Source organism: Elgaria multicarinata, chromosome 2 (assembly GCF_023053635.1).
Source record: "Elgaria multicarinata webbii isolate HBS135686 ecotype San Diego chromosome 2, rElgMul1.1.pri, whole genome shotgun sequence".
NCBI lineage: Eukaryota > Metazoa > Chordata > Lepidosauria > Squamata > Anguidae > Elgaria > Elgaria multicarinata.
In genome coordinates, this window is record NC_086172.1 from 19,173,746 (window position 1) to 19,200,918 (window position 27,173).

The following is a 27,173-nucleotide window of genomic DNA, read 5'->3' on the forward strand; positions in this document are numbered from 1 at the left end:
CAGGGAAGAGAAGAAGTAAAACGATGAGATTCCTAGAGGGATGAGATCTTAGCAAAGCTATGGGGCTTTGTCAATCATTACTTTATCTCAAAAGTGTGTGTGTGTGTGTGTGTGTGTGCGCGCGTGTGTGTGTGTGAGAGAGAGGGCGGGGGAGAGGGAGAGGGAGAGAGAGAGACTGGAATCCATGTAAGAAGCCGAAAATCAATGGGGATTCAAAAAGTGTCCTTTTTAACTTACAAAACACTTCTAACAACACAAAGTAAACAACAAAAAATGGAAATGACTTGACAGTGTTGAGCATTAGCACGATATACATTAAGATGCTATACATGGTGAATTATTCCACTACTGCTTTGCCTTTTAAAAAGTCATTCTAATTAATGGCTTTAGTTAATCTCATTCTTATTCATACGACAGGCTGTATTTATTTTGCAAAGAAAATGTTTAACTGGGGATAGCCTACTGAGGTCTTCCTCGCCCGCATTCATCTGCCGTTTTGGGATATGGCAGTGTAGTAATAATTTAATACATGCGCTGCGTACAGCAACTTTGATGAAAAGGGGAATAAAATTATACAATTATTGCATTAATTATACATTTTACATTTTTGTTCAATGGCCCTTAGCACTTTGCAGAATGACTGGGTCACCTGGAGAGAATTGCCATGGAAGTTTTATCTCATTAGCATTGAGAACGGCACACCTTGGACACAGCAAGCAGTTGGCAAATACAAGGCTAATTAATATAAGAAATAATAGTTCACCTAAGCAGACAGACTGAGAAGCCATGCGAGTCAGAAGTGGATGAGGCCTTTCCATCTTTACCGTTTTCTTCCTCTCTTGCCTTTCTTCTCTTCCCTTACTGGACAATTTCACTTGTCTCTCTATAGCCTTACTAGAAGCGGATGATTTCGTGGGAGATTTCTGCTAGTGCTGTTGCAAGCTTTGGAATTGGGGGGTGGAGTCAAAAATCCCCCCTCCCCTTTTCAGAAACATGCTTGTCATGATCCCTTTAATTCTAGAGTAGACTCCTAAGTAAGCTTAGTCTATTCCAGGGTCCCTCCTTCTTCCTCACCCCCAAGACATACCTTCCAGAAATAGCTTGGGGTGGAGTAAAAAGAAGGCTGGTCCTCAGGTGTTCCCAACTCATTGATCACAGGGCTTATAGTCTGCCAGGTCTTGTAAGCACTTAGGGTTGAGGAGCCCAAACTGCTGCCCGATTCACACATTACATGTGTGTAGGGCACTCATGGATTCCAGTAGAAGGGGCTTGATGCTGTGAGCTCTGCCCCCAACATTATCCACTCATGCTAGCCCTGCCACTGGTGCCTGTCCACTGAGCATGGGTGTCCCTAAAAGAAGCCCTATGTATGAGCAGCTGGTTTTATGTAAGGGTTTCTTTACAGACAGACATCTCAACATGCAGATGTTTGGGCTAGTCCAAGCACATGACATTGGGGATGGCTCCAGAAGCACAGCCTTGTTTCTGTTTCAATACATGAGTGTGCTACATGCGTTCAACAGATGATTAGGCCTTGTAATTACCAGAGAACTCTGGAATGGAAAGTTTCTGGGCTGGCAGGGGTATATTTGGAATGGGGCAAGTCTTTCTGAGATTTTGGAGAACTTCTGGAAAAGTCCAAGCTTTTTGAAGAAGAAGAAGAAGAAGAAGAAGAAGAAGAAGAAGAAGAAGAAGAAGAAGAAGAAGAAGAAGAAGAGCCATTCCAAATTGATAAGGGAGGGGGGTTGCCCAGCTATAGTGTTTACACAATAATTAAACAAAATATATAAGTTGTGTGGAATGCAAACTTAACACCTTTTAATCAATCGTCACCTATGCCACCCATTTAAAAAAGGGGGGGGGGGAGAACAGCCATTCCCTTGCCATCATTAACATTCTGCCACATACTGCAATGTTTTTTCAGGCTTTGAATTTAGGGCTCACCCCTGCACAGAAGGGGTTCCAATGAGGGGAACAGAGGAATCAACTATTGTGCACTCACATTGTTCCAAGAAGGCTGGGATGTCCACTTCTACTCAAGAAACCATGACTGTCCATTTTGTCAGATGGGGATAGAGGCTGCTTCTATATAAACATGCAAATCCTCCTTGTACCAACTAAGGCCATTTGTCTATCAAGGCATCATTCTCAAAGGCTTTCAAAAATTTCAAGCATAGTTGTTTCCTGACTCTGCTAATTGAGATGTCATGTACTTTTATCTTCCCCCCGCCCCAACCTGAAGAATGGCAGCCTGTGGAAACAGCAAGAGAAAATGATACAGAATGAAGTCAAAGAGAGAACTATAGTCCAAATTAGATTAGGGAGGAAACCCAAGGACAAGGCATACCAGTTTGGGAGAGAGGTTGTAGCAAGAACTAGTGTGGCAAAAATATGACATTGTATTTGGGCATGGAAGACTTGAGTGTGAATTCTGGTTTAGCTGGGAAGCTCACTGTGTGAATTTGCACCAGCCTCTGCTCTCAACCTAACATGTCACTGGGTTATTGTGTGGATAAAATGATATATCATACATAAATGATATACACATTGCTCTGAACTCTTTGAAAAAAAGACAAATAAGCAGGGGGCTGCAGACCCTTGAAGGAGCCTCTATAAAGCCTAGTAGTAGTAGTAGTATCCCGCCTTTTGCCCAATACTGGGCCTCAAGGCGGCCTTACAAAATTTAAAACATATACATTTTAAAACCTAGAAAAAGAAATATACAAAAATTTAAATTTTGTAAAAATTAAATATAATACAATATTAAAACATTAAGCATTTAAAATACATGATAATTTTACAAGTCCTTAACATAGATGGAGGCCCAGATTATTCAGCAAAGGCCTGCCGGGACAAACAAGTTTTTGCCTGCTTCTGAAAGCACATCAAGGAGGGAGCCAGTCTAGCTTCCCCGGGAAGAGAGTTCCAGAGCACTGGAGCAGCCACCGAGAAGGCCCTCTTCCCTTGTTCCCACCAGGCGTGCCTGTGAAGATGGTGGGACTGAAAGAAGGGCTTCCCCAGAAGATCTCAAAGCATGGGCAGGCTCATAAGGGAGAATACGGTCTTTCAGGTAACCTGGACTAACAGTGTTGCTTAAGTTAGATCTACACTACTGCTTTATAGGTGCATTGACGTGCACTGATAACTGTTGGGACACAATCCACATTCCAAATACCACCTTAAGGTGTTATTTCCTGCTTTTTATTATATATTGGTAATGATTTGACACAGGGTGTAGATCTGGCCTTGGCGTGTACGATACATATACACCCACCCACACGAAAAGAATATGTTTGTCTTTGACAAGAAGCGTTTTGCTTGCATAGAAACCATTGCATGCTCATTTTACTTTGCTCTTCTGTCCTTCAGGGCTTCAACTGTTTGGCTATAGGCCAAAAAAGCATTTTAACAGTTACGACAGCAAGATTTATCTTAATCTTGCTTCCTATGCCCAAAACAGTTTTCATTGATGACACATCATGGAAGGAGCTTTAATGGACTATATATTTTCCCACATCCATTATGCCTGCTCCAGGCTTCATTTAAATATGGCAACAAAGAAACTATTTGTACTTAAATAAATTACTCTTATACAGCACAAGCAAGTCAATGTGAGAAATCAGACCCAATTCAATTAGCACATTATGACAGTAATGAGAAAAATATTCTGGCATGTCCTCTTGTAAATCTAAGAGATAAGACTCCAGCAGGGAACGAAACACTACCAATGCTAATTGCACATAATTATACAATGAAACAGCAGCATTTAACAATGATTTCCATGATATTCAAATTTTAACTTTTTAACATTTGCATTTCTTCAACATGAAATATCTCAAAATTTATAATGCAATTTTGCAAAGCATGAAGCCTAGCATTATGAGAGGGATGAGGGAGAGGGAACAATCAGCCGGATAAAATGCAGGTCCAAGGTTTGGAGACGAGAAAGGGAAACACTGAAGTTCCATGGCCTTCTGGTGCCTTAAGAAGTGTCACCCCAAACTAGAGATGAATGGACCTGCCTGATCCACACTCACCAGACTAATGTGTAGTTTGGGCATTTGTCTGTTTCAGAATTCAGACTGTCTCTGAGTTCCACTGGATGGGAGGTAGCTAAACTTTTCTTTTCTTGAAAGTGCAGCTCATGATGTACGCAGTGCTACGGAGGTGGCAAATATCTCTGAAAATGACAGCATGACGACATGCTATCTCACCTAGGGGTATTGTAGAGAAAATACATTGCTGCTCCCATCACTTGCCACCACTACCAGGATCATTTGGGGCCTCAGAAGCTACATTTTCTAGCTGCTCCAGGTGGCTAATATGAGAAGAAGAAGAAGAAGAAGAAGAAGAAGAAGAAGAAGAAGAAGAAGAAGAAGAAGAAGAAGAAGAAGAAGCACCACCCAACCATTCATCATCAATAAAAAAGTCAATGACCTACATGATGAATAGAAAGAAAGCCCTGGATTGGGTTTCACAAATAACAATGGAAGTGAGGAAGGCCGTGGCTTTTTAGAAAAATAATTATTTCACACATTTTATGGATAAGAGATTTGAGAGAATAATAAAATCTTCTACTGATATTACTATCAATGGCCTGTTCAGATGACATGTCAGGAACTCTGGTTAGCAAAACTGTGGTTCTCTGGGTTTAGCACTAACCACAAGCCATGCTGTCACACTCAACACTTTAAGCCATGGTTAGAGCTACTAACCCTGCTGCGGATGGTCCAACTGGGGTTAGAAAGTGACCAGGGTTTAGCAAAATGCATCGCACACAACACCTTAAACTCTGCTGCTTAACCAAAAGCCTTAACCAGTAGGGTTTAAGGTGTCTTCTGAACAGGACCAATGTGTTTTGCAATTCTTTGCAGTAGGAATATGTGCCTGTTTTGACACTATTTTTTTATGCAAACCTGACATTTTTTTCATATAGGCCAGGGGTTAGCATCCCATATGATATGCCTGAATTATCATGGAGCTGTTTACTTGTGTGAGGCATTTTTCACAACTCCTGCACCCGAAATCTCTCTCTTTAGCAGTTGATATTTTATTATAGTTTTGCTTAAATTTATAAGTTATTGCAAAACACCAATTGCTGTAAATATATCTAAGAAGTCCAGCAAGCCTGACCTGCCATGCCTGCATCCCAAAACGAAGTAGTTTCAAACACTGCATTTTGCAGGCCAAATTTCATACACAGCTTCTACGAATATACATATTATGTCAAGTTTGATCTGTTGAGCTTGTTGCCTCAACAAGGAATGGCAATGTTTGTACACACATAGTTCTGATTTTCCCAGGTGGTACAAAAAAAGTGCTATCTTGTGGGTCATGCTTTTATCCAATCAGACAATAGATAACAAATCTGTCAAAACCTGTTCGTTCAGTAACACTACTAACTGGGCCTGATATGATTTGTAACACTACTAAATGGGCCTGATATGGGCACTGTGTAGGCCAGAATAGGACTAATTTTTAACTGCACCTTTGTGGCGTATACACAGTTGTTGGTCTATTTGGATCTTATACCTGCCGTCCAAATATGCTTATGGCATGATCTGAAAGCACAGCTGTGTAAAACTGTCCTCCAACAGGAAATATATCTGCTTCAGAAAACACATTTGTTGTATAGCATCCATCTTGCCAAAATAGTACCAGTAAAAGAGGTAAGTCTGCTAAATGCTTTTCAGGCCCAGTTGGGACCCCTGCTATAAATCCTGTTTCTCTCTTTTCAACACCCCCTTCTAGTTTGTCTGTCTGCAAATGGAAGGCTCTTTGATTGGCAGAAGTTTCCATAAGTGGAAAGGAGGGGAAGAGGTGATATTTGTTAATTACCCCTTTCTCTTGCAGCCCCACCCTCCATGCTGTTCCAAAGCAGCCCTCAACCTGGTGGAGAAATTTTTCATAGAATCATAGAATCACAGAATAGCAGAGTTGGAAGGGGCCTACAAGGCCGTCGAGTCCAACCCCCTGCTCAATGCAGGAATCCACCCTAAAGCATCCCTGACACATGGCTGTCCAGCTGCCTCTTGAATTCCCCTAGTGTGGGAGAGCCCACAACCTCCCTAGGTAACTGATCCCATTGTCATACTGCTCTAACAGTCAGGATGTTTTTCCTGATGTCCAGCTGGAATCCGGATTCCTTTAACTTGAGCCTGTTATTCCATGTTCTGCACTCTGGGAGGATCGAGAAGAGATCCTGGCCCTCCTCTGTGTGACAACCTTTTAAGTATTTGAAGAGTGCTATCATGTTTCCCCTCCATCTTCTCTTCTCCAGGCTAAACATGCCCAGTTCTTTCAGTCTCTCTTCATAAGGCTTTGTTTCCAGACCCCTGATCATCCTGGCTGCTCTCCTCTGAACACGCTCCAACTTGTCTGCGTCCTTCTTGAATTGTGGAGCCCAGAATTGGACGCAATACTCTAGATGAGGCCTAACCAGGGCCGAATAGAGAGGAACCAGTACCTCACGTGATTTGGAAGCTATACTTCTATTAATGCAGCCCAAAATAGCATTTGCCTTTCTTGCAACCATATCGCACTGTTGGCTCATATTCAGCTTGTGATCTACAACAATTCCAAGATCCTTCTCGTTTGTAGTATTGCTGAGCCAAGTATTTTGGAGGGGTGCAGGATGCTACAGAGCGAAGGAGGAATCAGCGAAAATACTGCCCCACTACCCACCCCACTTTTGGCTCAGGGAAGCCTCCGCTGGATCAAAGGGAACCGATTGCATCTTTTTATTAAGTTATTCGACAGTTAACTGCTTAACAAGGAGCGATAGACTAAGAACATAAGATAGTACTGTCCATAATACTGGTTTCATACAACCAAGCAACTATGCAATTGCCAGAATGTGTCAAACAGAAAATCTCTTAAATCCTACAAGAAATTGTCTTGGGGAAACTGACCTTTAGGTTACCTTTCATTTGGAGAAAAAGAAAGTACCCATGACTTCTGTTTTTGAAAAGTTATCAAAAAATCATCCCTCAATGACTCCTATTAGTTTTTACAGGGGAACAGAAGAGGAATGCAGCAAAGAAATGAAGCACATCACACTGTATAAAACTGAAATGCTTGTCCATGCCTTACTGTAGGCACCATTTTATCTTGGGTACGTGTGCTTTATTTTTGGTACTTTGTCCCTTTCTAGGAGGAGTTGAAGCCATCAGCTACTAGCACAAAATTAGCCTTAGACTCTATTTGTTCTATTTTACAACTATCTCCCACTTCTTCTTTTTTTATCTGTCAATAGTACTAAAGACTCCCACAAGCCATAAAATGTTTCTGACATTCATGGGGTGGTGTTTGTTTGCTTTTTACAGTCAGGGTTTCAAAGAACTCCTGCTGAAGGTTATGTTGATTAAGCCCAGAGACACATTTCTATAAATCTATGGCTTAAATAATAATAATAAAAAAGTGTGTGTGTGTGTGTGTGTGTGCATTCGCACTGTCACAGTGATCAGCCAAAACTATTACTGAACTAGAGCACAGAGGGATGAAATCCATTGGTACAACTTGGGATGTTACACTTTGCAAAGATTTGTTGGCTGCAGCATTAAGCAGATGCAGCATGAGAGCAAGAGGCAGCTTTTTATTTCAATTAAAAATAAATGCAAACAAAGGCATCTATTAAATAAAAGTCAGCTTCACGTTATGCAATAGCTAAACAGCTCCTAAACTGTAACAGCCTCTTTAAAGTTCTACAAGAGACCTTTTATTTAGCGAGCTTCTCATACTGGGCTTAAACCTGACCCTTTAATAATGATATAAGCATATCTGTTTAAAGAAACCAAAACAGTTTTCCTGGAACTTAATATTTTCATGAAATGAGATTACGAAAACCTCTGTATTCTGTTTTTTATTACATTTACATGTTGTTGTTGCTGTTTGCTGACAACTACCTCTCCCATGTTAAAGTTGATGTGCCTCCTGTGGAAATTAATTAGGAATATGTCTGATGAAGGAAGAAGGTCTCAGTCTAGTTACAAGCATGCTGTGTGACCCATACCAGGGAAATTAAGAAATTAATACCAGGATATGTGTTTAATTAATTCCAGCCTCCAGAACTGAAATGACTGTCTATGTGTTCTACCATACCTTCATTGATGCTATTTAAAACAAAAAACAAAACAAAAAACTTTTACTAATATCTTACACTTAGATGGGGTCTTCCAGCGGTCTCCTCTTCAAAGAATTTATTTTATTTATTTATTTATTTATTACACTTATATACCGCTCCCATAGCCAGGGCTCTCTGGGCAGTTTACAGAAATTCTAAAATTAAGATAAAAACAAGTATACAAAATTTAAAATTCTAAAACACAGTACACACACACTTAAAGCATTAAAAAACGTTAAAAAACTAAACATGTGGGTGATTAAGATGTGCCGCCATATGCCTGAACAAAGAGGAAAGTCTTAACCTGGTTTCAGGAAAGATAGCAGCGTTGGCACCAGGCGAGCCTCGTCAGGGAGATCGTTCCATAGTCTGGGGGCCACCACCGAAAAGGCCCTGTCCCTCGTTGCCACACTCTGAGCCTCTCTCGGAGAAGGCACCCGGAGGAGGACCTTAGATGTTGAACGTGGTGACCAGGTATATTCATGTCGGGAGAGGCGTTCTGTCAGGTATTGTGGTCCCACGCCCTGTAAGGCTTTATAGGTCAAAACCAGCACCTTGAATTGGGCTCGGAAACATACAGGCAGCCAGTGCAAGCGGACCAGAGCAGGTGTTATATGGTCAAACCTTCTGGTTCCCGAAATCAATCTGTCTGCTGCATTTTGCATGAGCTGCAGCTTCCGAACCGTCTTCAAAGGCAGCCCTATGTAGAGTGCATTGCAGTAATCTAACTTGCATGATAAGGTCTGTTGCAGAATTATGTGCTCCCTAACCATTCACCAGGTCACTGTGCGTTCTCTCGCACCCTCTCCGACATCCATAAGACTGTTTCAACAAAAGGCTTCTTTCGCCTTGCGCAGTTTGTTTTTTGAAGTTTTCTCCAAGATAGGATCACCCCCTGGTGGCAGGAGGATAGAATCCCCTTTTGTTGCAAATTTGGTCTCTGACCCAGATGATATCACTCTCCAATCAGAGGCTGCCACTCCCTCACAGCCTCCAGCAAGATTGGAGGCCTTAAATGTCAATGTTGAATAACACGGAAGATAAAACGAAACACCATACTGGAGAATCCATGGGACCAAGCAAGATTCGCCAAGTACCACCTGAATCTGACCATCCAATTAAGAGTGAAACCATTGCAATGCAATGCCTCCTGCTCCCAGCTCAGAAAGTTGTCCCAGAAGGATACCATGGTTGATGGTATCAAAAGCCGCTGAAAGATCAAGGAGAATCAACAAGGTCACACGCCACTCTCTCTCTCATCTGGCATAGGTCATCATAAGGGATGACCAAGGCTGTTTCCATGCCAGAACCTGGCCTGAGCCATGTTATTGCCATTATGTTACCATTGTGCAAGCAGTGGGCGCCAACAGATTTGACAGGACTGGCTGGATGGGTCCAGTCACTGTTGGATACTGCCTTATGAAAATTTGATCAGTTCTCTTCTTGGTAAAATCCCACCAGTCGAGGTGAGGGACGGTTCTGGACATGAAGTACAGATTCTTTCCTTTAAAATGCTTGTTGCAGCCACTTTAGAGGTGGGAATCTGTGGTGCTAATCCTTTTTAGTCATTCACTTGCAAGGTGGAGGTGGATTATTTATTTATTTATATCCCGCCTTTTGCCCAATGCTGGGCCTCAAGGTGGCATTAAAAAATTTAAAACCTATACATTTAAAACCTATAAATGGAAATATACAAAAGTTTTAAATATATTAAATACAGTCCAATATTAAAACATTTAAACATTTAAAATGACAATTTTAAAAGTCCTTGGCAAAGACGGAGGTCCAGATTATTTGCCAAAGGCCTGCTGGAACATAAAAGTCTTTGCCTGCCTCTGAAAGCACATACACGGCTTGGGACCACAATACCTGATGGAACGCCTCTCCTGACATGAACCTACCCATACACTACGCTCAACATCTAAGGTCCTCCTCTGAGTGTTTACTGCGAGGGAAGCTCGGAGGATGACAACAAGGGAGAGGGCCTTTTCAGTGGTGGCCCCCCAATTATGGAATGATCTCCCCGATGAGGCTCGCCTGGCACCAACATTGTCATCTTTTTGGCGTCAGGTCAAGACTTTTCTCTTCTCCCAGGCATTTAACAGCATTTAACAACGCTAAGTTTGTTTGTTTTTAACGGACCCCAGAACTGTTGTTTTTAAATAGATACCATTGTTTTTATACTGTTGTTTTTATGTTTTTGATGGCTTTAAAGTTTGTACACTTTTTAATGTTCACTGTTTTTAACTTTTGTAAACTGCCCAGAGAGCTTCAGCTATGGGGCGGTATATAAATGTAACAAATAAATAAAATAAATAAAAGAGGGAGCCAGCCTAGCTTTCCCGGGAAGAGAGTTCCAAAGCACTAGAGCAGCCACCGAGAAGGCCCTCTCCCATGTTCCCACCAAGCACGCCTGTGAAGATGGTGGAACTGAAAGAAGGCCTTCTCCAGAAGATCTTAAAGCACGGACAGGCTCATAAGAGACAATACGGTCCTTCAGATAACCTGGACCCGAGCCATATAGGGCTTTATAGGTCATAACCAGCACTTTGAATTGTGCCCGGAAACAGACTGGAAGCCTGTGGAGCTGTTTTAACAGGGGAGTTGTCTGCTCCCTGTAACCAGCCCTCTGGCTGCAGCTCTTTGAACCAGCTGGAGTTTCCGAACACTCTTTAAAGGCAGCCCCACGTAGAGCGCGTTACAGTAATCCAATTGGCCAAGTCCGACATCTCTAGGAACGGGCACAACTGGGCCACTAGCTTTAACTATGCAAATGCATTCCTGGCCACTTGCCAATACCTGGGCATCCAGGCTCACGGCTGAATCCAGAAGTACACCCAAGAGGCAGACCTGTGTCTTTAGGGGGAATGTAACCCCATCCAGCTCAAGCTGAATCCCTATTCCCTGATCTGCCTTTTGACTGACCAGGAGCACCTCTGTCTTATCTGGATTAAGCTTCAATTTGTTTGTCCTCATCCAGTCCATTACTACTGACAGACACCAGTTTAGCACAGAAACAGCTTCCTTGGAATTGAGTGGATAGGAGCAGTAGAGTTGGGTGTCATCAGTGTACTGGTGGAACTGCACCCCAAAGCTCTGGACAACCTCTCCCAACAGTTTCATGTATATGTTAAATAGCATGGCAGACAAAACAGAACCCTGGGGGACTCCACAAGCAAATGTCCAAGGAGTCAAACAGGAGTCCCCCAGCACCACCTTCTGGGTCCGCACCTCCAGGAAGGAATGAAGCCACTATAAAACAGTGCCTTTAAGTCCCATCCCAGCAAGGCGGCCAAGAAGGATACCATGGTCAATGGTATCAAACACCGCTGAGAAGTCCAGCAGAAGCAACAGGGACACACTCCCCCTGTCCAGTTCCTGGCATAAGTCATCCACCAAGGCAACGAAAGCTGTTTCTGTCCCATAACCAGGTCTGAAGCCAGATTGAAATGGATCTAGATAATCTGTCTCAACCAAGAATCCCTGGAGTTGGGAGGCCACCACATGCTCCAATCCAGAATTTTACTGTGGATGGACATCTACAAAAGTGGCAGTTGTTGCTTAATCCAACACTTAATCCAGCATTAATTTTGGGTTCTTCATATGTATGTGCATTAAAGCAGATGTCATCACATTTTTTTAATCACCTGGTCAAATTTTCAAAGTGTGCCATTTACATACAGACCCAATCATTCTAAGTACGGGTGCAAGAGAAACAAATGCCATCATTTATAGACTAGAGGTGGCACAAGGCATTAAAGAAGGATCACGTCCCAAAATGAAGACACTCTTGGTGAGAGGTGACCTTTTCTAGGATGGCCTGGTAAAGCAGCTTTAATAACATACTTTCCTTGTTTAAAATTGAAAACAGAAAGAGGGTGTGTGAACTCCATTCAAAGCCATTTAAATAAACAGAACTAGTAGGACTTTGGGCTGGAGGTATGGGTGAACTCGATACATTTGTATGTGAAGCCACAGATTACTTTATTAGAAATGATTTCATTCTATTGCTCAGTATGTCATTGTTAAGCAGTACAATACCGAGACGCAGTAAGAACCTGTAATTCCAGTTGACATTCACTACTCAGCATCATCTAGGGTCAAGATGCTGCATTTAGACATTTAAAACTAAATATAGATTGTAGGTGTGACATGTTCCTACAATGATATCAACTCCTTCTGCTGGTCTACTTGTTTATCTTTTTGAAGGTGTATGTTTATTTTATCACCTGAAGTTAAAAAAAAAGGGTGATAATTTAAAAAAAGAAGCAAGGAAGAAGCAAGGAATAGGAGACAAATTTCTTGATCCAAATTATAAAATCCTCATTTCCAGCATGTTTTGAGCATGGGATTATTCATCAGGGACCCATTGGAGTAGAAAAAACCCACCTCCCACCTCCTCCCATCCAGTTCTAGGTTACAAAGGCTCTGGTACCTGTTTAAAAGGAACGTGAGAAACATGCTAGCATAGGAATAAGCCAGTACCCGTGAAAATGACACACCAGTCTCCTCTACAGCACCAACTACTGAGAAAATTTATATAACCGCTAACTATGAAATAATCATAGAGGCTCACAAACAAGGTGCAAACAGAAAACTCCCCAGTGTGGTTGAATTTAAACTAGAGATTAAATGCATTAGCAGAAAGGGGTGGTAAAACAAACTGAATCCAGAAAGTACATGGTCAGTTTTACTGACCTAAAACTGCTAGTCTCCTGGCTAAGCACCTCAGAGTATAAAACAGCAGAAAAAGCAGGCCAGGACGAAATAACCACTACTACTACTACTACTACTGAACATGCTAGTCTTTTTATACATAAGAAAGCCAGACTAAAAGAAAAAATGTACCACCTGGATGCCTCACGGCTTTCTGATGCAACTAGAGCTGTTAGTAGCTCTTGTTTGTTGTGCCTACTAACTGCTTTAAAGGTAAATTAACCCTTACCTTGCACCCCCTTTTGGTGTGATTCCCAAAATCAATAACTGCAATTTGCAGAAACTGCTAATTTGCCACTTTATCAGCAATAATCTAGGGCACCAACAGTCTACTGTGTTACAATATTCACTACATTTTTTTCATTATTCCTCCTATTGGCCAGAGGAACCAGAGCCTCTGGGAAATTGCTCATATTCTTGCTCTCCCAGGAAGAGGAGCTTGGCTCCACCGTTGGCCAGAGAAGAAGCTACCCACTGTTTCCTCCCTTCCTGCCAGAAAGAACACACAGCTCTGTCAGTTACCCGGGGATGGATCCAGCAAACGGAGGGACACATTAGCCTCCGCCACCAGGCAGAAGACTAAGGGGCCACTGGAAAGTTACACCATTTAAATCCCGGTCAATGAAGACCAAACAGGCAACGATGGAAACACCCCTGTACACCTCACAACTGCTCTTAAAACCTGAGCTCCCTCCTCGACCTTTCCCCTTTGCTCCTTTTCCACGATGTGCCTCGTTTCATAGTTTGTAAGCCTGAGAGGGAAGCCTCTTTCTTTGTTTTCATGTATACACAACACCCATTTGTGACACTGCATATTGGATGTGAATTCAGGTGAGCCAGGTTTGGTCTGAAACGCAGGATGAAAGACAATCAATCAAATCACTGCCCATAATTGGATTGTCTCCAGATGCATTTCAGAATGTCCAGGGCAGGTCCTCCAGGTCTGTGTCTCTAGGCAGGGCCTTGCTGCCCTTAGACCCACTCAGATTATTTGTCCAAGTGCTGCAACAAGGGCTGGACCTTGGGGCCAAACTCCAGGAGGCTCCCAAATGACTACCCAAAGTATGGCAGGTGATGGGTTCAGTGGCAAAGAGAATTGGATTGCATAGGCATACTAGGGTCCACTGGTGCTTCTTAGTTCTTAAAAAAACCCCACCAGGTTATAAACAGGATGTCTGGGCAGGTAATGGGAGCAAATATCAATTGTATTATTTTAGTTATATTTTCTTTTTCTATAGCAAAATGGTTTGCAATGCATTGCCAAGTGAATGTATTTAGCATCAGGGCAACAGGAAAATAATCCATTTTATTCTTTTTATTTAAGGGAGCTTAAAAGGCAAAAGTACACTTTTATTTTTTATTTTTTTAAAAAAATCAAGGTTGGTAATCAGTTGTTTCTGGGGTGTGGTCTATCACTCGACATTCTCCACCAAGCTGATGTCTTGATCACTGACGTTTGCTACGATGCCAATGAGACATTTTAATTTAAGTATAACGCCTCCCATGGACTACGGTTGAATAGGCATTGAATTCATGATGTCATGTACTCTTCTTCATTAACCGAAGTTCAGAAAAGCTCCGATTTCTATGTAGGTTTTCAGAAAGCAGCTGCACTTTTTAATGGAAATGTTTAAATTCAAAGGGCCGAAAGGAAAAAAAGAAAAGCTTATTTAACTGTTATGGGGATAGTCCCAATATATATATATATATACACCAGCATAAATAGTTAATGAATGGTTCCCCATATAATACTGACCCCATCAAATTCTAAGCAGTTAAGAGTGCACCTTGTGCTTGTTAAGGCTGAATTACTCTTTGCAAGCCCCAGAGTTTGAAAGGTTCACAAAACCTCAGTCTCCAAGGTGTTCAAGGTCTCTAATTAAACCAGTACAACTATTTGCTGAAAATTTCCAGTGCCAGCCTGAATCTAGAGATATTGAGATAATTCTTACTATTAGAAATATTGGTGGTGGGGTGAGGGGGACCTGTACCACTTTAAAATATGCTTCATTGTTCTTCTCTTTTTATCCCAGCTAGCAAAGAAATTTTAGGGGCGGGGCGGGAAGAACCAATGCATACCCTCAAGAAAAGTGGATAACATTTAAAAGCTAAACGACTTTGAAAATTCCAAGCGCAAAAGAACAAACCACGCAAAATGAAATCAGAATCTTTTTTTTTTTTAGAAACCCAGGTGAAGACGCAACAGCAAACGCGACCACACCTAACTGTCAGCGTTTGCCAGCTAAAAGCGGAGATGCATGGCTGTCCTTATCAAGTATGGAGGCCAAACCAGAGGACCTTTGAAAACGGTCCGGAAACTTCAACTGGTACAAAACAGGGCAGCACGGTTACTAACAGGGCCTGGCCGACGAGACCATATTACGCCAGTCCTTTTCCAGCTTCATTGGCTGCCAGTCCAGGTCCGGGCCCGATTCAAAGTGCTGGTATTAACATTTAAAGCCCTAAATGGCTTGGGGCCAGGCTATCTGAAGGAACGCCTCCTCCCATATGTACCTGCCCGGACCCTAAGGTCATCCTCAGGGGTCCTTCTCCACGAGCCCCTGCCAAAGGAAGTGAGGCAGGTGGCTACTAGGAGGAGGGCCTTCTCTGCTGTGGCACCCTGGCTATGGAATGAGCTCCCTAAGGAGGTTCGCCTGGCACCTACACTATATTCTTTTGGGCACCAGGTGAAAACCTTTTTATTCTTCCAGCATTTTAACAGTCTATAAATAAATTTTAACTTGGTGTTTTAAATTTGTAATTTTGCATTGCTGCTGTTTTTATCTGGTTGCGCTTTTATATTGTATTTTATATTATGGTTTTATACTGTTGTTTTATACTTTGAATGTTTTTAATTTTTGTGAACCGCCCAGAGAGCTCTGGCTATTGGGAGGTATAGAAATGTAATTAATAAATAAATAATAAATAAATAAATAAATAAATAATAAATAAACAGCAGCTGGGATTCCTCAGTTGGCTGGGACATCGGCAGAGGGGAATCACACACTCCTGGAGTCACGGATTAGGGCTTCTTGATGCAGGTAGAGTTGGGGTCGTGATCCAAGGGGTCTAGGATCACCAGGGAGTCCAAATACATGAAGAGCAGGATGGGCTGAATACTGGGGGGTTGCACGTTGTTTCCGGCGTCACCACTTGGCTGCTCAGAATCTCTCAACCCTTAACCACCTGACACCAGGTCATGGCAATTAGCCCTAGAGCTTCAGAGCTCTGGTAGCCTGCCAATCTTCATCTGTCACGAGCCTGCACACCTCTGGGGTTGGAGGAACCTTGTAACCCCCTATATCCCTTTCAGACTCTGTTAGAGGGGCTTCAGCCAGGTCTTACTGAAAGTAAGGACGCAGACAAGCTGGAGCGTGTTCAGAGGAGGGCAACCAGGATGATCAGGGGTCTGGAAACAAAGCCCCATGAAGAGAGACTGAAAGAACGGGGCATGTTTAGCCCGGAGAAGAGAAGATTGAGGGGAGACATGATAGCACTCTTCAAATACTTAAAAGGTTGTCACACAGAGGAGGGCCAGGATCTCTTCTCGATCATCCCAGAGTGCAGGACACAGAATAACAGGCTCAAGTTAAAGGAAGCCAGATTCCAGCTGGACATCAGGAAAAACTTCCTGACTGTTAGAGCAGTACGACAATGGACTGTTCTAGGGAGGTTGTGGGCTCTCCCACACTAGAGGCCTTTAAAAGGCAGCTGGACAACCATCTGTCAGGGATGCTTTAGGGTGGATTCCTGCATTGAGCAGGGGGTTGGACTCGATGGCCTTGTAGGCCCCTTCCAACTCTGCTATTCTATGATTCTAAGGGGTCTTGTCCTACGTTGCTGCAAGTCTCTTCCCCAGGATCTGCTGGAGCTTGCCCTTCCCCTTCATCCTCTGATGAGGAGGACTCTGTGGAAAACATGGCACCTTCTGGCGTCAATTAGAATCAAGGGCAGAGAGAGCTGAAATGAACAGACCAGTGGAAACGAAGGAGCCCTCTGCAAGATGAAGAAGAGCAGGGGGAGTGGGCAGGGCAAAGGGCTGCCCCCTCCCCCTGACAGCTGCCCCCCAATGGAATGTGTCCTCAACTGAAAAAATGTCCCCCATCCCTGACATAAACATTATTCAATTCCTTTTCTTACTCGTTTGTATAAGCAGTAACCCTCATTTAGTATTGTAAATCGCTCAGTGTTGTAAACCGCCCAGAGAGCTTCGCCTATGGGGCGGTATATAAATGTAATAAATAAAAAATAAAATAAAATATTCCTAGGGAAATACATCATTTTTGATTTTCCAGAGAGTCATTCATTTAACGTCATTCATTCATTTATTACATTTCTATACCTCCCCATAGCCAAAGCTTCCTGGGGAGTTCACTCTTTTTAAAAAACAAAATAAAATTAAAGTACATTATATAAAGTATAAAACCATTCACATGTAGAAGTAAAACAGGTAATGGCAGACAGCTCTCACACACAATTTAAAACCATCAAGTCAGAGACAATCCAGGACCTGATCAAAAGATTTGTTATATGTTGCCAAAATGCTGGAGAGAAGCGCTCACAATGATATTAATACATACTGTTTGTCTTCAGTGAGAATTCTACAGGTACTTTATTGGGATAGGATATCAATTTAACCAAACAGGGGTTTTGTTTTCTTTTTAAAATCCCAATTGCCCCTGCAACTAAAGAAACAAAGAGGTGATAATTTAGAGCATAAAAACGGCTGTTCTGTTGAGATCTGATGATTAGTTCTAGGCTGGAGTGAATGGCTGACAAGGGAGTGTGTATATCCACACTCACAGTCATTACGTTGTGCTGGGGCACCGTTGTGGTAACCTCAGGCTAAGCTGACATCCAGCAATAGATCTAATTGACAGGATGGCTCTTTTCAGCTAACGGTTTGTTAAAATTGACGGACCTCAGCCTGGCCTCAATTACAGATATCAGCATTTTCAGAAAACAAGCAGGTATGGATGTCAGCAAAATAAAAAATAAAGAGAGAGAGAGAGAGAGAGAGAGACAACTGTCAGTTCATAGCCTTCACTGTAACACAGTAGAGAGTTAAGTTGTGAGCTTCTCCGGTATTCAGCCATATTCTGTGCCGCACAGCAATTTTAAGCAAGACACTTGCAGTGCAGTCCTCTGTATGTTTACTCAGAAGAAAATCCCAAGTAAGAGGATACAAGCCTGACAGTCCAATCTAAGGCATTTCTACTCAGGAGTAAGATCCACTGAGTTCAATGGAGCTTCCATGCAGGTAATATTGTCTCAGGTAAACTCAGTAATCTTAAAAGTATGGGGTTAAATGCTATTTAACTCATTGGATGTACTTCTGAATCAATCTGGTTAGGCTTCTACTGCCCACACAGCCAAATTTAAGTGTTTTAAGTCCCACTGATGGAGAGTTAAGCTTAAATTTCTTCCATTGGAATCAACAGGATTGAACAGTGCTTGACTGTGGCTGGAAGTACCATGCTTGGTTTTTCACAAATAATTCACCAGCAACTTGTGTATATAGGCTTACTGCTGCTGGGGAACATGGGTGGGAGGGTGCTGTTTTACCGTGTCCTGCTTGTGGGTCCCTGGTCAACAGCCGGTTGGCCACTGTTTGAACAGAGTGCTGGACTAGATGGACCCTCGGTCTGATCCAGTACGTCTGTTCTTATGTTATGCTCTAATTCCTTCATGGGCCGCTTGCTTATCCATAAGTACTGAAACTCTTCAGCTTCATTCACAAAAAGATCACAGCAGAGATTCTACGATTCTTAAAATGTTTGTTTCTTTAACAAATTTAAGAGGCTTCTCACCTTGCTCCCATGAAACTGAAAGAGACAGAATTACTGTGGGACTCATTTAGTCTTCACGGCTGTTATCAATTGTTACCCACATATTAAAGGTAATGGGTGTCATATAGCTGATTAATATATTAACATTAAAGTTGCAGCGATTATAATCAAATAAAGCAGTAGACTAGGTCCAAACTGAGTGTGAAGCTGGATGAGTTTTTAAAAAATCCCACTTGGCTTTTTATGTGCTTGGCATCAGAACTAAAGCACAAACAGGGTTTTTGTGGCAGACATTCTAAAGAAGTCATTCAAAGGTCTGACTTCCTTTATAATAAACAGACCATTGCCAGCTTCCTTGTTTTGCAATTCTTACTGTTGGCTACTCTAGGTTTCACAGCTCTCCACAAGTAAGCCTCTAATTGGCAACTGAGCTTAATGTTATGATCAGATTTCAGATGGGGCTACTAGTAATATTGTTAAATGCTGCAATATCAACATTTACGTTGGAAGTTCTGAACTTTCAAAGCCTGCCTGCAGGCATCCACGGCAGAAACCTTTAAAATTGATCTGGTTTAGCAGAAACCAGTTCACTAAGCTTCCAGTCTCTGCCACCCCCTGACGGCTTACAATTAAAGGCTTTATCTCCTATTTCTTTCAGCTCTTAAACTCATTGATCCAAGGCCCTAAATCAATGAATTACAATGCAACATTACTCAATCCTTTGAATGCCAGTTTTGTTAAGTTTCACTTTCAGCCATTGCAAGGGGAGAACAACTTGGTGCTTTAAAAATATGTGCAGCGACAGTGACTGAAACCATCCAAGGTAGAATCCAAAACTATTCTATTCAGTTATGGTTACCACCCCAAGGATCTGTTTTACCCTGGTACACGTCTAGGCTTTTCTTACGCTGAAATGATAAGCTTTATTCCCAGGAGGGAAAAAGCAGACAGCAAGAAGAAAGATATGCATAAACAAACCTTAATGACCCTTATGAATCCCCTGAGCAAAGTCCATCAATATATACCGTGAAATGTTGTTTTTTTGGATTCCTAATTAAGGTTGTGACCAGCCTTTAAAATTCATTACACTCATCATTGAAGCCAAATCTTAATACCTCACCATCAAGTCCCCAAGGAAGCTGTACACTTGGCTTTACAACCTAATAAATCCATTTTCAATTTAAGTGCATTTGCCACTAGAGCTTTGGCTGCTTTATAATACTAGACTGTTTGTTGTTGTTTTTGCTAAAAAAGAAAAAAGAAGAAGACTTAAGACAGCATTTCCTACACAATACAATTGGGTTGTGGGGGGCACTGAGATTTAAATGCAGATGTTAATGTAACTAGTTCAGTGTTTCGTCGTCTTCAGGAAAACAGCAAAATAACAAAGGTTACCTGTAAGCAGCATCAACTGCATATGTATGAATTACAAACCCCATAAACTAAAAAAATTCAGGATGAGCTCATTCTGATTATTATTCACCATATAGTTTTACCTTTAATTATATACTCTAGAAAAGTAGAGGCTGTACATCTATACATGGCATCTACGAGCAGATCTCTGCACCTTGTCACAGAACTGGTTACCCTTTGTCTTTTATCTATTCATCTTTTTTGTTGCTGTTCAGTCTTAGCTTTATTATTTTTTTACATGGTTTGCCCATGATTTGAATAGCGGTAGCATTTAATATTGAAAACTTAAAATAGGTGTTTTTTTTTCCATTGTGAGAATCTTTGATTCAGCACCACTGACAGCAACTTCAGATGTGATACAGAAGTGTGTCAAGAGGGCTCAGGATTACTAGCCTGGTCAACTGGCCCTAAACTGGTGCCCTACAAACATGTTGAACTACAACTCCCATAATCCAACATGCGTAGCTGGCTGTGGGATTATGGGAATTGTATTCCAACAGACAGCAGATCTGGAAGGCAGCAGGTTGTGGGAGGCTGAGCTTCAGCCTCCTTTTGCTCTGTGTGGTCTTGGGCAAGGGGAGACGGGTGCCTCTCCCAAGGGGAGAGGGGTGCTCCGGGTGTGGGCAGAACTTCCAAGGCACTAAAATTGACCTTCATGTCTGGTGCGAAACAGCTGTAGATTGTGGGTGCTCAGGCAAAGTTGCAGCTTCTAAAAATTAACTGAACTTTCACCCATACCTTGTGCAACACAGTTACAATTTGGAATTAAATTGAGTCTGGAGACAGATACAATATAAAAAGAAGTACAATATAAAAAGAAGTACAATATAAAAAGAAGTGCGTACTTCAGCTGGGCTGCATGTTTGACTACCTCCACTAATCAAAGAATCATAGAATCGTACAATAGCAGAGTTGGAAGGGGCCTACAAGGCTATCAAGTCCAACCCCCTGCTCAATGCAGGAATCCACCCTAAAGCATCCCTGACAGATGGTTGTCCAGCTGCCTCTTGGGAGAGCCCACAACCTCCCTAGGTAACTGATTCCATTGTCATACTGCTCTAATAGTCGGGAAGTTTTTTCTGATGTCCAGCTGGAATCTGGCTTCCTTTAACTTGAGCCCGTTATTCCGTGTCCTGCACTCTGGGAGGATCAAGAAGACACCCTGGCCCTCCTCTGTGTAAAAACCTTTTAAGTATTTGTAGAGTGCTATCATGTCTCCCCTCAATCTTCTCTTCTCCAGGCTAAACATGCCCAGTTCTTTCAGTCTCTCTTCATAGGGCTTTGTTTCCAGACCCCTGATCATCCTGGTTGCCCTCCTCTGAACACACTCCAGCTTGTCTGCGTTCTTCTTGAGTTGTGGAGCCCAGAACTGGACGCAATGATAACTGCCTATTGATAATTGCCTATTGACACTGTTGATATGGATACTATTAAAGTACTACCAAAGAGTACAATAGAATTCGAGCTTTATATTCATATTTAATTCACTACTGATTAATTCACTAGTGATCCTACTACCAGTGTACATTCCATTCTTTTGCTGAACAAGTACAAGGCAATGATTTCCTTTTTAGTTTGTCTAGGAGACACTCTTCCAGGACCATCCCACTCTTTTGGAAGGCCTAGGACATCAAAGTCTATAATAGCCCTGGCCAGCCAGGATCCTTCCCTGAGTTTTTCCCTATTTCCCCACTTGGACAGGATCTACACTACTGCTTTATAACAGTTTGTAACAGTATTGACAACTGTTGGGACCCAGGATGCGCAGAGCGGTAAGCGGCAGTTAATGCAGCCGAAACTCTCCCCACAGCCTGAGTTCAATCCCAGCAGAAGCTGGTTGTCGGGCAGCCGGCTCAGATCGACTCAGCCTTCCATCCTTCCGAGGTCAGTAAAATGAGTACCCAGCTAGCTGGGGGAAAGGTAACCGCGACTGGGGAAGGCAATGGCAAACCACCCCGCTACAAAGTCGGCCAAGGAAACGTCAGCGAAAGCAGGCGTCCCTCTAGGAGTCAGCAATGACTCAAGTGCTTGCACGAGAGGTTCTTTTCCTTTCCTTTCCAACCACCTTTCAAGTGTTATATCCTGCTTAGTGTAGATCTGGCTTTCGTACCTGCATGATCTCTAAAGTCATCTTCATCTTCAGAGAGAGCAATAAGAAAGGGTTGCTAATATCCTTTGTTCTCTCCTCTTTAAATTGCCTACTCTAGAATCATAGAATAGTAGAGTTGGAAGGGGCCTATATGGCCACCGTCCAACTCCCTGGTCAATGCAGGAATCCACCCTAAAGCATACCTGACAGATGATTGTCCAGCTGCCTCTTGAATGCCTCTGGTGTGGGGTTACCTCCCCCTAGTTTGAGTGTGGGGTTACCTCCCCCTAGTTTGAGTAAGTACCATTGATAAGCACTTTTTCAGTCTGATTCTGTAGCCAGCTATGAGTCCACCTAATAGTTGTTCCATCTAGCCCACTTTTTATTCTCTCAGTATTTTAACACTTAATTTTAACTTAAATTTAAATTGTATTGTTCTAACTCTGTATTTTAATCTTACATATATTTCTGCTGCGTGGTTTTATCCTGGTTGTGCTTTTTATATTGTATTTCATAATTGTGTTTTAACCTGTTGGGTGTTTTACTGTGGTTTTAATTCCGCCTGGCGCCTACACTGTACTGCTTTCGTCGCCAGCTGAAGACCTTTTTATTCACTCAGTATTTTAACACTTAATTTTAACTTAAATTTAAATTTTACTGTTTTAACTCTGTATTTTAATCTTATATCAACTTTGCTGTGTGGTTTTATCCTGGTTGCGCTTTTTATATTGTATTTCATAATTGTGTTTTAACCTGTTGGGTGTTTTACTGTGGTTTTAATTTTTGTGAACCGCCCAGAGAGCTTCGGCTATTGGGCGGTATAAAAATGTAATAAATAAATAAATAAATAAATAAATAAAATAAATAAATAAACTAGTTTGCTGATCAGAATGCCATGTGGTACTTTGTCAAAGCTTTGCTGAAGTCAAGGTATATTACATCCACAACATTCCCACAGTCCACAAGGGAGGTTACCTGATCAAAAAATGGGTTCAGATTAGTCTGTTAGGATTTGTTCTTGACAAATCCATGCTGGCTTCTAGTAATCACTGCACTGTTTTCAAGGTGCTTGCACACTGGCTTCTTTATAATGTGCTCCAAATTTTTCCCATGGATTGATGCTGGACTAACTGGTCTGTAGTTCCCAAGTTCCTCTTTTTTGCCCCTTTTGAAGACAGGGACCACGTTAGCCCTCGTCCAGTCATCCGGCACCTCACCCATCTTCCATGATTTTGCAAAGTTAATAGACAGTAGTTCTGAGAGTTCTTCTGCCAGCTCCTTTACTACTCTAGGGTACAGTTCATTGGGCCATGGAGATTTGAACTCGTTCAAAGAAATAAGGTGTTTGATTATCAATCTCAAGCTGCAATCCTGCCCCTTTAGCTTGTACTTCACTTTTTCCCGCTTTTGGAAGAAGACTGAGCTAAAGTAGGAATAGAGCACTTTGGCCTTTTCTTTGTCATCTGTTATCAATTTGCCATCCTTGTTAAGCTGCTGAACTACCATTTCTTTCCCTCTAACTCCTATTGCAATTCTTCTTCCCTCCTCCTCCCTATGCAATTCACTCCACAACCCTTGGATCTGTGTAAGTGCTGCACCCTTGGAGTTTCTCACTGCTCAGGGAATGTAACATAAAATTAAGTTAGTAACATCAGTTGCTGCCCAATATGCCTCGATGCCCCTCCAGAACATTTGCATGACACCACATCTGCTCTTCCTTCAAACACCTCCCTCAAAACCTGCTTTTTCCATAAATCCTTCAGTCTGTATTAGGGTGACCATATGAAAAAGAGGACAGGGCTCCTGTATCTTTAACAGTTGCACAGAAAAGGGAATTTCAGCAGGGGTCATTTGTATATATGGAGGACCTGGTGAAATTCCCTCTTCATCACAACAGTTAAAGCTGCAGGAGCTATAATAGAGTGACCAGATTTAAAAGAGGGCAGCTTTAACTGTTGTGATGAAGAGGAAATTTCACCAGGTTCCCCATATATACAAATGACACCTGCTGAAATTCCCTTTTCAATACAACTGTTAAAGATACAGGAGCCCTGTCCTCCTTTTCATATGGTCACCCTAGTCTGTATCCCCTACTGAAACGCTAAATTGAAGACATATTCTTGCCTGTTTATCTCCAGCTTTCTTCTGCCCCTCTACTGTCAAACTTTATACTGTAAGCACATTGCAGCAAGGACATATCTTCTCCTGTTACTCTGTAAAGCTCCACATACATTGGTGGTGCTATACGACGTGTTCTGTATTTCTGTTTTTAAATGTTTTCACACTGGATGTTTTGGGCAGGTGTTATCAGAAGAATACGAGCTTCAGAAATAACAGCCCATAATTTTAAATAAAGTCCATAATTTTCCAAGGAAAAAGTGACAAGTAGCTTGGCTCTTAGTTATATCCCATCTGCCACCTTTGTTGGGTCATTAAAACATGTTTTTAAAGGATGAAATAAGTAGCATCCTCAAGCTAATGAATGTCAAATTATTAGCATAAACATGCCACCTTTTATTTCTTTTTTTCCTCTCTCCAAGAACGTCTTTTCCCTGTTTTGTTTTCCATTTTAATGGCTATAATTTATCACATTAACTAGAGCTGCTATTTTTGCTGAGACATCTGTGAGGGGGCAGTCTCAGGTAAAAATAAACAAATACATGAAATCCTTTGTAACCATTACTACACACTAAAAAAAGAACACTGCGAGAATCTGTAGAGTTGCCACCTGCTGCTCTCGTTTCTTGAAGTTATCAACAACAAATAATGTTTCACTCAACCCTTAATTTAGAAGACAAAAGTCAAAAGGAACAGCAGAGGAGTCTGTTTATAAAAATAAGCGACGGAAGCTTGACGTTGATGGAAAATATGATGGGGACCCATATATGTATACACATGTATTGCGTACACGGCAACTAATTTTCCTACAGGATTACTATGAGATATGAATGAGAGACAGAGAGGCAGCCCAATGGCTCAGCGCCATTTCGTAAACTGCCCCAACCACAGGTTATGTTGCCACCAGCATAACATTTCCCAGACCTTCTGGCCTCTAAGTTGCCTCAGGCAAGGCAGTTAAGCATCTCTTGGGTGGTTGGGGAGATTTGGCTCAGAGGCCTCCGACAGCTGACCCTTAGCATAAATTCCTGCAGGAGACACACACACACAACACAGGCCCAGAGTTGGGCAAAAGATGGGATGTGTGCCATTCAAATACAACAATTTTGGACTCACAAATGCTCAGTAATATGTATAATCACCATAATCTCATATAACACTCCATTATTCCTGCAACACATGTATGTTTTTTAAAAAACAACAACAACAACCTGTAACCTGCTGTGAAAGTCTTTTGACTGAAGGTTAGGATGCAAATGTTTGTAATTAGTAAATAAATAACATTGAAATAGCAACCCTGGTAATCCTGCAATTCGCTCTGATGTGATTTTGGCTGATTTCTTTATGTGCTGCCTATGAAACATGACCACCAACAATGGGACATATCAGGTTGTACATGCAGGTGGCTGTTTCTGTACTGGAACAAAAAAAGCTTTTACCATAGCATGGCACTAGCTTGGATCCAACACTAGAAGCTTTTTCATTGATAACAGGACACTAGGAAAGGACTGAAGCTTCACGTCAGGGGAGAAAGCATAATCACCCTGTCTCCTAATTGCATCTTTCTCCTCTAGTCCTATTCCAGTTCATGACATTCTGAAACTGACTAAGTGATGAAACCGATTACCCTTGCTAGCTAGTTTCAAAAGGCAAATTTCATAAACGCCTAGATGCTTCCATGGTACACACATATCCTTTCATCTATTAACCATTTACAAAAATAAGAACTTTCAAACCACTGCTCTGGTAATCAACAGGAGGTACTGTGCATGTTACTTATCACAAATCTATCCCAACACCCATGGGCGACAGTTACACCAAATGGACGAACATCTATTTCAAGAATCTATTGCCTCCCTTCCAGAGTACAACTTAGAGCACTACTGAAAACTTGTAAAGTCAAACAGAGAGAGAGAGAGAGAGAGAGAGAGAGAGCAAAAAAATAAACAGGCATGCCACTAGCAATATAGCTCTACAGCACCACCTACAAAGCTCAGGAAAGCTATCGTCTCTACACAGCTGGAAGTGTCAGTGCAATACCAAATGTCTGCTCACATGTGTTTTAAAGGAACAGAGATGACACTTACCCGTAAAAAGGAGAGATCTCGGCTATGTTCAATGCTGGTGATTTCTAGGTTTCCCATTACCACTTCACAGTTTTCATAGTACTTGCGCATCGCACGATACTGTTGCTCAAGATCAGACAGAGAGCTGAGCTTGTTCTCAGTGCCAGCACAAACTGCAAGAACACAAAAGATGGGAAAGAGGGAATCACGAATTAGACCCAAGGCAAATATAACACAGAAGCAAAAGTGTGAGAGCAAAGATTGTGTACATAATATAACTTGACTCCAGCAGAGCATACCTTTTATGCCTAAATCAAAATGGCAACAGACACAAATATCCAGCAATTTCATTATTCAGCAATTGGAGCATAAGATAGGGTGACCCAATGAAAAGGAGGACAGGGCTCCTGTATCTTTAACAGTTGCATAGAAAAGGGAATTTCAGCAGGTGTCATTTGTATATTTGGAGAACCTGGTGAAATTCCCTCTTCGTCACAACAGTTAAAGTGCAGGAGCTATACTAGAGTGACCAGATTTAAAAGAGGGCAGGGCACTTGCAGCTTTAAATGTTGTTATGAAGAGGGGATTTCACCAGGTTCTCCACATATACAAATGACGCCTGCTGAAATTCCCTTTTCAATACAACTGTTAAAGATACAGGAGCCCTGTCCTCCTTTTCATATGGTCACCCTACATAAGAAAAAATAAATAACCCCCACAATGCCTTTCTCACTCTTCTGGGTTATTGGCCACTCAGCCCGACCTATCAGAAGATACTTTTGAAACATCCACAAAATTTGCAACACTGGAGTACATGGGTTGGAAGAGGTGAGATTCTCAACAAATATGAGAAAAGTCTA

At 41.9% G+C, this 27,173-nt stretch overlaps 1 protein-coding gene across 1 annotated transcript in view; it reads right to left on the minus strand.

Moving 5' to 3' along the window:
* The window catches only part of ERBB4 (erb-b2 receptor tyrosine kinase 4), a 622,759-nt gene extending 596,095 nt beyond the window's left edge, over positions 1-26,664 (minus strand). Inside the window, exons 1-2 of the mRNA XM_063115870.1 lie at positions 26,613-26,664; positions 26,335-26,486 (exon numbers count right to left, since the gene is read on the minus strand). Coding sequence (XP_062971940.1) covers positions 26,335-26,486; positions 26,613-26,664 — 204 coding nt within the window. The remainder of the gene's footprint in view (positions 1-26,334; positions 26,487-26,612) is intronic.
* Positions 26,665-27,173: the final 509 nt, after the last annotated feature.